This window comes from Lathamus discolor, chromosome 2, assembly GCF_037157495.1.
Source record: "Lathamus discolor isolate bLatDis1 chromosome 2, bLatDis1.hap1, whole genome shotgun sequence".
NCBI classification, from domain to species: Eukaryota; Metazoa; Chordata; class Aves; order Psittaciformes; family Psittacidae; genus Lathamus; species Lathamus discolor.
This window is the reverse complement of record NC_088885.1, coordinates 74,786,543-74,800,178: the sequence shown is the minus strand read 5'-3', so window position 1 is coordinate 74,800,178 and position 13,636 is coordinate 74,786,543. Positions and strand designations below refer to the sequence as shown.

General features: G+C 39.4%; 1 protein-coding gene across 2 annotated transcripts in view; it reads left to right on the top strand.

Moving 5' to 3' along the window:
* The window catches only part of MYLK4 (myosin light chain kinase family member 4), a 79,787-nt gene that overhangs the window by 11,132 nt on the left and 55,019 nt on the right, over positions 1-13,636 (top strand). For both annotated transcript variants that reach the window (XM_065667474.1, XM_065667472.1), the window contains exon 2: positions 3,665-3,920. In XM_065667474.1, coding sequence (XP_065523546.1) covers positions 3,665-3,920 — 256 coding nt within the window. The remainder of the gene's footprint in view (positions 1-3,664; positions 3,921-13,636) is intronic.

The following is a 13,636-nucleotide window of genomic DNA, read 5'->3' as shown; positions in this document are numbered from 1 at the left end:
AGACGGTGAAAAAAGCCGTTCGGGATGTGCAGTGTCTGTGTGTCTGTGATTCTGTGGCAGTGGAGGTTGTCACTGTGGCTTTCTGGTATGCAGGTTTCCAGGCAGTGTGGTTGTGCAGGCAAGCCTGGAGAAAGGGTGGGAGAAGAGTGTGGCCACATTGGCCTGGTTCAGATGGCCTGAAGTGTGGTGCAGCTGCTTCAGGGTCACACTGATCAGTATTATTAAGGTCTGTGTATTTAGGGGTCCACCTCGTCATTTGTTCATTGAAATATGTGGAAACTTCATTCTCAGTTGAAGACCTACCAATAAATTATTTTGTTTTAATAAAGAAAATACATCTCTTGTATTACACGGAATGCAGGGCAGGTTGTATTTGAAAGAAAAGCATAGTAAGTGGTACCATTTGCATCCTTACTTACCACCTGAACATGACCCACTGGCAATTCTTTCCATATTACAACTTGTTTTCTTTCTTAAACTGTGTATTTAGTTTTAATTATGTACTGTGACATCATTGTTTCCAGCTTGTAAAATTCAGGTCAGACTAACGTCAAGATGTATTAGGAGGTAAACAAGTCTGTCGACTGGCTAACGGTACTTGTCCCCAGGCTTGAATTTTGAAAACGGCTGTTTTGCGAATGGCCAACGGGTCAGAAAGAAAGTTTTTATTTGAAGTGAAGATGGAGTCCAAAGGACCAAACTTTGTGTGAAGAGTTTTACAGCCTGTCATGTAAACCTAGTTCTGGCTGTGAAGGGTTATGGTCGAAAAATGGGTGATGAAAGAAAAAGGGGTTATATATAGGTTCTTCTTTTTGGCTGATAACTATTTGCCTGCCTGTTTTCATTTCTGACCAGTTTTATAAATATTTACTGCATTGTTTATTTTTTGGGGGGTTGTGAGTACTCCATCCCTGGCAGTGTTCAAGGCCAGGTTGGATGAAGCCTTGTGTGGGATGGTTTAATGTGAGGTGTCCCTGGCCATGGCAGGGGGGTTGGAACTAGATGATCTTGAGGTCCTTTCCAACCCTAACTATTCTATGATTCTATGATTCTATGATTGTACAAATCTTGTTACTTTATATTTTTATTGTGCAAAAATATATATTTTTCCTGCTCTTGGGTAGCAAAAGCAGTAGGACTGTAGGTATGTATCGCTTGTGCATACAGCTGAGCAAGTTCCTGTGTTTTATGATGTGTCTCTGGTTTCTGAGCATGTAAGTGCAAATGTACTTCGTGAAGCAAGCTATTTTGCTTAAAGAGAGAGATTGGCTTGCTGAAGACGGCCCAGAAGAAAGCATGTCCCAGGCCAGAGCTGGGGAATCTAAATGCTGGGGGAAGGTTTTCACCCACCTTTGGGGAAAACAGAGCTCAACACCCATTTGAACTTTTTTTTTTTTTTCCTTTTAATAAGGTAGAAGGCCATAGCTTCCCATTACTCAGTGGCACATGACCAGGGTGGGTTTGCTTCTCTGCGACTGTGGAGGAGGCACTTGCAAACAGATTTTGCTGTGTGTACCTCAGAAAGTTTCTTGTTGTTTAGCTTATTGTTTCAGGGATATATTAAGGTAATGATGGGGGAGAGGGCAGTCATGTTTGGACTCAGTCCTTGTCTGTGCTTGGTAACAGAGCCCAGTAATACCTTCAGGCTTTTAATCCCATTAATATTTTCCCAGATAACTGACCTGTTGGTCAGCTTGAAGGAACAACGTGTCCTTTCAGTAGGACATGTCATTCTCCTTAGATGGATGACCGCATTTGGTGATCATAACCTAGAGGATGAAGTGCTCTTTGAAGAGTTATGGAAAGCCTGAATCAACTTTCCTTGATTGCAGTCATGCCAGGCCAGAAGTAGCTTTTAGAGCCAGGTTGCTCTAAAACCCTGTGAGATTTGGGTAGCTGGAGTCATGGACACAGCGGGCAGCCATCTGGAAACATCACCTGTTTTTTTCTGACAGCTTTGGAGTCACCCCTTGGTGTGGAGTAGGTCAAAGGATCTGTAGAATAATGGTTGAAAGGTTAGACTGAGCTCTTGTGGTATGTCACCTGCAATTGTCAGTATATTTAGGAAATCTCAAGAACCTGCTCTTGAGAAATGGGAAGAAAATCTTGTGTCTTTTCACCTGAAGGGAATGGGAAGGGATGTCAGAGCATGAAAGCTGGTGGTTGAGGATGGAAGCAGCAAACCTGGCATTTTAACATACCAGGTGCATGACTTCTCCACATGATGAATGTCTTCTGTCCCATGCTGGTGTCTCTGCCTTTCATATTAAAAGCATGCTCTAGGGCTAAACTAACGTGGTATCAGGAATCCTTCTGGAAGGCTCATTTGCAGGCAGCAGGGTTGCACTGTCTTTTGCTGTCCATCATCTATAAACATCACCACTAGCAAGTCACCTCCTGTATCACATGTGATGGCATGTAGGAAGAGTTTGGAGGGCTAACTATGGGCAGTGCAGTTAGCTGATGTAGGTATACGTCTAATCTGTTACATGTGCACACAGATGTGGGGTCAAAACACAGGAGCATTTTCTGTTGGAAGGTGTTCAGGTAAAAATAACTGATTTAATTGGGTCTCTGGTTGTACACTGAAAGCTGTTTCTCTGTGCTGCTAATGACTGTAAGGCTGTATATACATTCTTAATTAAACCATATAGTTTATGGTATTTATGCAAGTTAAAATGAAAAACAAGAGCTGTGTAATGAAATTGACCAGATTCGGCTTTATGCAGCTGAAGCATTAGCACCATGCTTTTGTAGCAGGGTTTCCAGTACTGTGAAGGAAGGGTTGCAGTAACAATAAAAATATTTTTGTCCTCTATTTCCTGGGTCTACACAGAGTTGTTAAGTGAAATTTTAGAGTAGTTTCTCTTTTAAAATTAGTTGTGCAAAAGGACTTTTCCAAGTGTAACCAAGTGGTTACTTGGGCAGGGGAATACACATTGCTATAGAATAAAAGCCCTTCTACAGAGAATTAATCCAAACTAACAGCTTGACTTGCAATAATTTTCTAGACAATCTTACCATTAGACAAGCCTTGACAATTCTACATCATAAACGTAGTAGGCACACAGTGAAGGCCTACAGTAGGAAGGAACCCACCTGGAGGCTTCAGTCTTTTGCAGCCTTTAACAGAGGACCCAAAATAATCACCATTTTGGCCATTACCTATCCCTGTGGTATAGGATAGTGGGAAGAGAGGGAAGGGCTTGTGTTCAGGCCTAAACCACTTTGTTTAATATAAAAAGTCTTAGTGGACTTAATAACGTGGTCCTCGTGTCAACTCACAGTTCCAACTGCATCAGAGGGAAGGAGAACACATTGAGCAACAGACAACCACTGAAGTGGTTAAAAAGTGGGGCTTGATCCATGAGCAAGGTCTGCAAGCTACAGCAATATGTATCGATTTGATAGAGCTAAAAGGTTTCAGTGAACGAATTAAATTAAATTTGGCTTGTAGCCTGCTAGAATTATGTAGTGTTGAACGTAGGTGAGTAGGTAAAACAGCATCTGTGAACAGCTGGTGCTGTTAACTCTGTATTTGGGTATTTGTTCAGAAAGTATAAGGAAGGACGGTTGAAATACAAATTAGAGCAACCACAGCGGTTTTCTAAGCTAAATTGCATAAATAACACTGCTACCTCATATTTGTCTTTCTTTTGTACAGCCAAGAAGGAGGAGAAATCAGAAGTTATGAGTGTTCACTGGTTTACGCATCTAAGGTAGAGAGGAAAACAGAAAGTACATTAACTGGGCACAGTATGAAGCTACTCAAGATCAACAGGCTGGAAGAGATCAATACACGATACAACAGAAACCGACTGGAAAAAACAGCCTTTTTTCAGAGCATGGAAAAAATGGAGAGAACTAGCTTCCAGGAAGAAAAAGTCACTGAATCAGATCCTGGATCAGAAGATGAAAAGGTAACTATTTGCATGATTAGTTTTGTCTTCCCAAAACACTGCCCCTTTCTTCTTTATGCTACTTAAAGAGCTTACTATGTGTGTTTCCCAGTAGAGTTAAATTTTTCATTATCGTCTGTGAAAATGTGTTGCAGCTGTGAGAGACTGGTCAGCATCTTTTAATCTTTTGGATTCATAAAACCAAGCACATGTGCTTTTATTCTGGGGGTTTATTTATAGCTGGACTTATATTCAGACATTTTGAAGGAGTTGTGTGGTTCTGCAGCTCTTCAAAATAAGAAGGTAAATACGAATTTTGTTGGATTCATGTTTTGAAAACATTAGTCCTAACAGCTCTGGAGTTAGTGAGGACTGAATGAATCCCATGGAAAGAGCATATTTCCCAGAGGTAGTCAGGCAGCTTTGTCCTTTGCTCCTCATTAACTGGGGAGAAGTACATGGTTATGTGCTGTGTGCCATGCTTGCAGGGCTAAGTGTTGTCTGTGCTACACCTGTATCCAGTGAGAACAGTGCTGGGCACCACAGTATGGTGTCTGGCAGGGAAATCACCCTGTCATCAGCCAAAATATGTTTAGAAATAGCAACACATCTTCTTGTATTATGCTTTTTCTATGGGAGAGTCTTGAGGATCCAGTATTTTTATTGACACATCATTTAGATAAGAACTGAGAAAATCTGGTTGCAATAGGGCAATGGTACATTAACTTTAGACTGCAATTCAGTAAAAGACTTGAAAAATTGGTGCTGTGGCTATTTGTACTGATATAGTAAAGCAGTTCTTCAAGTATTCTGAATTTTTGTGTTCAGATGATACCATGGAGCATTAGTATAAAGTAAATTTCATGATGTTTTCATTTCTATTCACAGCTGAGGAAGCTGAACTTTTGGTATTTCTTAAAACTGCTGGGTCACTTTTGTACAGAATTATTCCAGCAACCTACTACAACATTTACAGGGTAGATAAAACAATCTATATATTAAAACAAACTGAGCATAACATGTCTCATCTAAGTGGGACATGTCAAATTTAGAGTTTCCTTTAGTGTTACAATGAAAATGAGAATTAAAAATAGATAAATCTGGGTGGTTGAGGTTTGGAGGGCATTACTAGCTCTTTTAAGATAGTTTTCTTCCAGCGCGAAAGTCACAATTTGCACAGGTAAGAAAGTAAAAACTGTTGTTGCTGTCAAGTAGCTCTCTTCCTCTGAATTTTGTCTCTTTAGGGTCAGGGAAAAGGCTATGAGAGCTGCTTTGCTTTTGTGTTAATGTGTATCAGTTTGGTGATGAATTGAAGATAGTAGCTGAGGTCGTGGGATTCCCCCTACTTTTGCTGCAAAATCTCTAACCCATTTTCTTGATGTTTGTTTCTTCAGTCTAATGGTTGGAATTGGCTCTTTGTTAAAGAGTCTGGTAAGAAAAGCCAGGGAGAATCTGGAGGCACAGGAGGAGAGAAAGGAATACACTTGGAAGACACACAGCTGGTGGCTAGTTGCAAGCTAGAGAAATAGCTCTGTATTCCCATTTTAGCTCATCAGTCTCCTGGAGGCAAGACTTCAGAGGTGAAAGCCAGTCCCATTGAACTCTGGTAACATACCTCGCTGGAATGAAGTTTCCAGATGCATAAAAGTCAGTTATATTTCTACTAAGTTTTTTGGAACCTAACTTTCACACAAGGTTTTTAGGAATTGCTCAGTGAGATACAGAATCGGGCCCTAACTGTGCTGTTAATGTTTATGAAAGGAAAACCAAGACCTTCCTTTGAAAAACCTCAGCTTGGTCTGCTTCCCTGACAAGCAGTTTTATTGTACAATCGGGAAAGGAAGGAAAGGAAATTGTGCTGGCAGAAAATGCAGTAAACTTTGCTTAGCTGTAAGTGTTTACATGTGTATGCTTGTGGGCATACGTATGTAATTTCTGTGGATGAAGTCCTGCTTCCTTTGAAAGCAGTGACAAAACATCTATTTACTTCAGTGAGAGTGGGCTACAACTGAAGGGACTATCTAAGAGAAAGCAGTCAAAGTGTGTACTTGTTGGAAGAAATAATGCTGTCTGAAACTAACTAATTATAATTAAAGAAGAAGATTATCCCCTTCCTCAAAAAAGTTTTCTAGATATATTTTTTCATAAAATAAGTAAAAGATTTTTCATCTTTCAGCACAGTATATTCTGTAAAAAAAACCAAAAATCTAATCTAAACGACAACGAAAAATGTCTTTCAGAGCCATTAAAATACAACTATGGAAAGCAAACCCAGCAATTGCTGACAATCAATGACGGATAATGACTTTACAGTGTAATTAATTTACGTCTTGGTACTGTCAAGAAGCTGGGGTGCCTCTGTCCTCTAGATGGCGCTCTTTGCCACACCAGCTCTCCACCACGACCACTTTGCTCTTGGAGACAGCGTGTCGAAATAACTCGTGATAAAACTGCTTTTTCCCTGTGTTGCATGTGTTTTGTTCAGAATGTCCTCTTGCCCCTCTTTTGTATAGTTGGCAGCACGTGCCTTTGTATCTCGGGTAAGTTCTGTCTTCAGGAACAAACATGAAATTTTGCTTCAGATTATACATGAACAAGTGAAAGATGTTCTGTTTTATAGGAATGGTTTTCATGTGTGAGAAACAAATTAAAAAAGGAATCAAAATCCAGCTCTGTCCTGACCTGTTGCACTGTGCTGGTCCAAGGGATGGGATGGCACAGGGTAGGAACAAGCAGGTATGAGAAGGTGAAACTACCTCTTCTGACAATAGCACCAGTTTATGCAAAGGTAAATTGATAGTGAAACTCCACACAATTTGCCCAGCTGTATTACCTCCCAGTGAGCTCCACATTCCCCACCTCGACTGCTTCTGGTGGCTCAGCTAAAGCTGCATGCTGTTGGTCAGCACACCCGCAGTCTTTTCCTTCTGGCTCTTACCTGGTTAATGATGGGTGTGAGAATGCAATTCAGATTGTTTGATTTTGAATTGCTGTTGAAATTAGGACACAAACTCCCTCTCCAAAATGACTGTTCAGTTTTAAATGCTGTAAAGTTGTCTTCCTCGCAGTCAGTGACTTGTTTTTAAACCCTGGTTCCATGATTCAGATGTGTGCAGCTTGATTTTTTTCAGTTAGCAATGTTCAGAACTATAGAAGCTCCTAGGCTCCTGTTTACTTAGTTAATAACAAAAGTAACCCACTCATGTTGGATAATAATTATATGACCACTTTTTCAGGAGATCAAAATTGAATGAACATTTGAAAAATCTTGTCCTAAGCAAAGTTTCAAAGCTTTCTGAACTCTGGAAGACCACCCTGTAAACATAATGCCACTGTTCTTAAAGTTCTCACAACCTAGTGAGCTACAGCTACAACTGTAGTTCCTGTGGTTGAAGCTATTACTAGTTGATAGTGTAACCATAGGGTTTCTAGATCTTACCATTTTGCATCTACAAGGCAAATTGCCATTACCCTGGCTTACTGCCCATCTTTTTTCCTTATTTGCTATGTGGTGCCAGTACGTTCTTTTGGGCGATATGCTGTGACAGTAGAGATGCTCGCTGTGCCTGTACATGAGCAAGCTTTCATTTGGAGGAGTAAGCATTGCAAATGACCTTTAGCTGGAGCTCAGATTCAGTCTGCTGCAAAATGGAAAGAAAAGCCACTGGTAAAGCTCATTGCTTTAAATGCTTCTTTTACTATGATTTTAGCTTACATTTGCAGAGTTGTACTCTGCTAATTTACTGCAGTTCAGTTCATAAGCTGAGATGTATTAAATTAGTTAAATCACAGTCTTATGTACAGAATCGAGTTTTTCCCATTATTAGACATAAATGCAAATCCTAATATTTGCTAAAAATGTGACTTTGTTATTTGCAGCTTACTATTTTATAAGCAATAACCTCCAGTAGCTCTACTGCCCTTGCAGCCCTCCTTGAAAGGACAGAAGTGGCAAGAAGCAGAGCTACTCTTCCCTTACACCTGTGTTTCAGGGCTTCTGTCCTGCTCTTTTAATGAGTATTAAACCTCCCACTAGCTAGTTTTATTTGAATAGATATTTGGTATGCCAATTAATTTTTAAGTTCTGGAGACAGCTGGAGACAATTTAGTTCAGGACAGGTATTAGTTTCCCTAATTTTTTATTATTTTTTTTTTAAGGTGAAAAAATATTTCTTATTGGTATTTTGATTCGTGAGTTGGAAATACAATTTTCCATGCAAAAGTATCCCTTTGGTGATATTCTGAAAGCAGTTTAAGGATCAATTATAAAATACATAGCCCATCTGGAACTATTGGATATTGGATATACTCGGTATTTGATGTTCAGTTAAGCTCGGCCTGGGGATAGGTAATTGTTCACTATTTCCTCGTCTCCAGTTAGAATGTGATCAGCCTTGTCTCCTTTGCGCGCAGTTCTTCTAGCAATTCCTTTCTCTGCAGCCTGTGTTGATAATGATCATGGTGGTAACAATACCTTTGCAAGTTCCTTTTTCAAGGGGAGGCCAGAGTCATGACAGTATTTTCAACAGGTTAAAACATTATCACTGTTGCATAATTAACCAAAAATAACTTTCCTATTCTCCCAAACAATGTTCAAGATATTGATCTAAGTATTTTGACAGAAACCTATTTCTTGTTCTAAAAATTTAATCAAGAGCAGCTGTTTAACAAAATCCTGCAAGGGATTCTCTGCGTTTGCAGTGAGACTCCTTAACTAATGAAGACTTCAAAATGAACGATCAAAACCCTCAAGGCTTTCTTCAGCCTTGAAGTCGAAGCACTGTGTCTAAATTTTGGCTTGTTATGGGCAGAAAAGTATGAGTTGACTTCAGCCAGGTTTGGGCCCAGTTTTTTTTTTAACCAACCTCTTTTTCAGCTCTCTTGAAATGTTGTCATCAGGCATCGTGTTGCCGGCCTCAGCCTGTCGTAGCTTTGCAGAATATCCTTCTGCACTGCATTCTTCAGGTTCCAAGTTCATGGCAATCTGTTGTCATGTGGCATGATTTCAGGCAGCTCTGTTTTACTTAATTCTCCCAGGTTTCCATGCTTGGAATATATATGTCTTTCTCACAAAGAAAAAGAGAAGTATAGTTTCCTGACTGAAAAAAAAACACAATAAGCCCACCCTCTCCAACATTAACAACTACATAATACTTAAAACGTGACTTGAGAGTGATTTTGTTTCAAATGATGTAATGATTTTTGTAGTTTAATTTGTGAATTTTTAGTTCTTAAGATTTCTGGTACTTACATTTCTCCAGAGTGAGAGGGAGTGTTTTAAATTCTTTGCTTATTCACCTCTGATCAGATAAATACACAAGTGGAGAATAAATGATACAATTTCTTTTTACTGCTTCCTCTTTTATAATGACAGAATATGTATAACCCTTATATATAAGGATTCCTTCTTTATATATAGACCTACAACCTTACATAGTGGTCCTTCACAATCCTCATACATACATCTCTGTATATTAGACAATATACCATGACACACTTTGTTCCTCAAATTTTTAGTTTTTTAACTCACTTATAGTGGAGCTTGTAGAAGGATTTTTTATTAAAGTGGCTTGCCATTTCTAATTTAAAGGCCCTGTTTTCAGTTATTTAAATATTTTCCAGGTTTTGGCTGCTCAAGCTGAAATTTTCCATGCAGAATTTGCATCACATTGAATTGCTTGGAAAAATACAGCAGGAGCCATCTATCTGTTTCTGGAAATTCTAGGAGAAGAAAAATATACTGATGATATTGGAAGTCTCACATCTATGTGGTACTTCCATCCTTTCAATCAAGGACTTGATAGCTGGCAGGTGAGCAGATACTGGATATGAGACGGGGGAACAGCTAGGACTTGCTTTCTGCATGGCAGTGGTTTGGGTATGGGAGCAATGTAGAGTGCAGGCACAGGAACAGAAGGGACTGTAGACAGGAAAGCCATGGCATTTCAAACCAACCTTTCTCTCTGTGTGCACCATGACACATTTTAAGTGATTGTCTTTTTTGCTTTTGGGGTAATTTTTATTTTCCCATTTCTTGCATATTAAATGGGAAGAAAAAAGACAACCAGTGGCCTCAGCTGGTAACAGAGGGACTGAGCTAACAGTTTGCTTTCATTTGAGAAGTTCTGGGATGTCAGAGTAATTGCCTTTCAAGTCCGTGCAGTACATATCTCCTGTAGATCCTGCACCTGTTTCACGTTTGTCAGAAGGCCATCGTTTCTTTTCCTTATAGGTTCAGGGAATGTGTTGGAGTGTGAGAAGGGATCCCGCTGGGTGTTCAAGCCTTGTCTAGTTAGGTGGTACTTACAGAGCTGGGGAGGGTTTTGAGTGTGCCTGCCAAATTGTATCTGCTAGAGCAGGAGAACCAAGTTAACTAGTTGATTAAAAATAAAAGGATGGATCTAGCCCTTCAAAGAAATGCTGCCTGGATTGCAGGTAGTTTCTGTTTTTTGGCTTCGTATCTCTGGCACACCTTTTGGACTGTGTTAAGCAGTGGAAGAAAGAAAGAGATCCCTGCATCTGGAAATGCACAGGTAGTAGATATTCTTTTGATAGATACATTTCACAGATCAGTATCGATATTGTCTAACTGGATGAATGCTGCTTGTGGTCGAATGTAGCCAGTTAAACGTATATGTTCTTTCACGGAGCGGCATGTATTCCTCTCTTTTACAAGAACCTGTCCGGCAGTAAATCTGAGTCAGCCGATGTGCTTTTCAGGATGGTGCATATCTCCTCTTGCTGTTGGAGTGCTTTGTCTTGCCTAAAAACATGATGTTGCATCCTCTAGTGACCTCTGCTGGGTGATGTACAAGGGACTCCGTCAAGGTTACCCTCTTTGGCCACAGTGGAAACAAGGTTGCCAGTCATTCTTGTTGTGGGACTAGGAAATCCCCAGTAAGGCCCGTTATTTTCCTGCTGTCATCAAGTGAACGTAGCATTATCTCTCCAAAGAAGTCCTGTCACTAGTTATTATGTCACTGGATGTTGCAGCCAAAAATACTATATATGCTTGCTGTAATTTTCCAGAAAGTAATACAGTGCAGTGATTACCCATCATGTTTTAACTGAAGAGTTTTTAGGAGAGTTCTCAACTGGGAACAAAAGAAATATGTGAGTTTAGAAGGGCAGAAAGGAAGACACTTATTATAAAGTAACACCAAGGATGTAGATTCCCAGAATGCTTAGGATTTTATTTTTTGCTGAAAATGAGATTTTTCTTTCTTTCTATGAAGAGATCCACAGACAGAATCTCAAAACTGATTTAATGTCAACGGTTTGAGATCTGAAAAATCTGCAACGTTACACTTGCATATTGTTCTAGTTCTATTAGCCAAAAGAGCCATGAGCTAGTGTGCGAATATATATTAGAATTTTTCACACATTGTGAGGAACTTGCAGAACTCAAGATTAATAAGATTCATAAAGAAATAAAAGAAAACAGTATAGAATTCTTTGAATACTCTTACATGATGACCTAAGAAGATCATTATATGAATATCCTCTAATCCATCAGAAAAATTGTTCTCTCAGAAATCTGTTCTAATTTTTTTTTTTTTTTTTAGTAAAAGCATACCAGCCAGATTTGGTAAGATTTTTGATGCTGTTTCCATTTATACTGATTCTTCTTCAATGACATATATGCATGGATAATTATAAAGAAAGGAAAAAACAAAGGGACACTCAGAAAGTAAAAACATGTTAGAAATGTCTTTATACATGTTGTTAATTCATTCGGTAGTGTCAGTTAAGCGCATTCTTCAGCCAGCTTGAAGATGAAGAGCTAACTGTTCACTACCATTCTGTCAAGGAGAATGTTATCCCTGATATGCAGCTGTGTTGAATCTGAACTTCAGTCACATTCAATTACTGAAACTGCTAACAGTGTAGAAGTGTGCATTTCACACAAGAGAGTCAAAGAATGGTAAAGAGAATATAAGCAATAAATATGTAGAAAAACATGCTAGCACTCTGTTCTTTATAGAAGGTGATGTCTGTAGTTTCACTGACAAATAAAAAAATCAGCTCTATGTTTGGTGGTTTGCATTTTGTCTCTGATGCAGTCTGAAGCTGTTACTGCACTCACAGACAAGATGGAAAAAAGGTCCAGTTTTAATTTATGCCTAGCTCACTAAGATTTTGCTTTTTTTTTTTCTTGAGTGAATTGTAGTTTTTAAGGCAAAAAGAGTTTATTTCATTCCAATATCCTATTTTTATTTTGCACTTCTACTATTTTGCTACTGTCAATTTATTTTCCAGTTTTTAAGACCTAAGGCCAGTGTATCAAATTTTGTTTGTTAGCAAGAGAACTATAACCATTGCATTGCAAAGAAAACAGATTCTAAAATACCCTGTGCTGAGACTACCAGAGATAGCCTTCTAGTCCTTATCTGCATTAAAGTATTTATTTTCCTGAATTTTTCATAGGTCAGTGGCAGTCAGAGCTCTTTGCCAGTTTTCTTGCACTCATCATGAACCCACTTTGGAAATGTGAAGTGGTAACATCTGTCAGACATTTGGGTTTTTATTGCTCTGCGTGTAAGTTACGTTCATTCTTTTGAGTTAAAAGGTCTCTCATGAAGTGCAAGTTTCCCAGGCTAGCTCATAAATCCTCATACATTGAAAGCTGTCATGTACTCAGAAATATTTCAAGAGCAGGACAAGTGTCCTTGCCAGGGACTGGCAGTAGGGCTGTGCTTGTGCAGGGACTCCTGGATGGTATGAATCCTTATCTTTGGGAGGAAATGAGCCAATGCCTCAGACCAAGACTGCTGTGTCATCTCAGAACCCCATGGCATGTCTGCTTCAGACACATCCTTTCCCCTCTCTTTCTAGAAAAGTATTGTTGTCAACTGCAGGTAAACTGTTCCTAGAGCTCCCTTGTTTCTCTGCATGCTGATATGTGTGTGTCCTGTGCCTCTCATACCTGTGAAGGTTTGGACACATGGCTGGAGTGATAAGGGAGAAGTAAAATGAGAAAAGGGTATAGAGATGGATGAAGGGTCTCCTCAGGTCATGCTCTCAGTTGGTGACATCTGTACAAAGACATCTGTAATATGGAAATGAAATTGCTGACTGTCTAGTATCCTCTTTACATACCTATATGCTGAGATCTGAGTGAAGGCATGCCTCCAAATCCTCAGACTGGTGGATCTCAGCCATTTCATGAATGCTGATTACTTTACAAAGGTCCTACACACCATTTGGTCCAGGTTCTAAAATTTCAAAAATCTCTAGCAGCTTCTTGATGTTTTCTTTATTTTTCTGGTGTCATTTACATAAATTCACTCCTTCCTCCTGCAGTTCATTCTCTTTGGTTTTCATTTAGATCCTATGAATACTGTGGTGAGGGGTTAAGCATAACCTTCAGAATATGTGACTGTTGAAACATGATAATCATGTCAGTTTTGATACAACAAAGGCATAGGTATTTATTTTGGTGTAAAAAAATATTGAACCTTGTCTGTCTTCCCTTAAAAGCTCCTCTCTGACCTTAGATTCATGGCTTAACAAGGAATTCTTTCGGTCATGATCATTCAGAGGTGTCTTGTTACAGCTTACCTACCCAGCCAATTTGTAATACACACGGAGGTGCAGGGAGATACATCCAGACTGACTCTGTGACCTTTCTGTTCTGGCACCCTTGTGAAATGTCTAGTGGACATGTTTAGCAGAAGTCACGGTGCAGTAAAAGTGACTTTCCAGTGCTGAGTGCAGCATGAGGATTCCAAACAAGG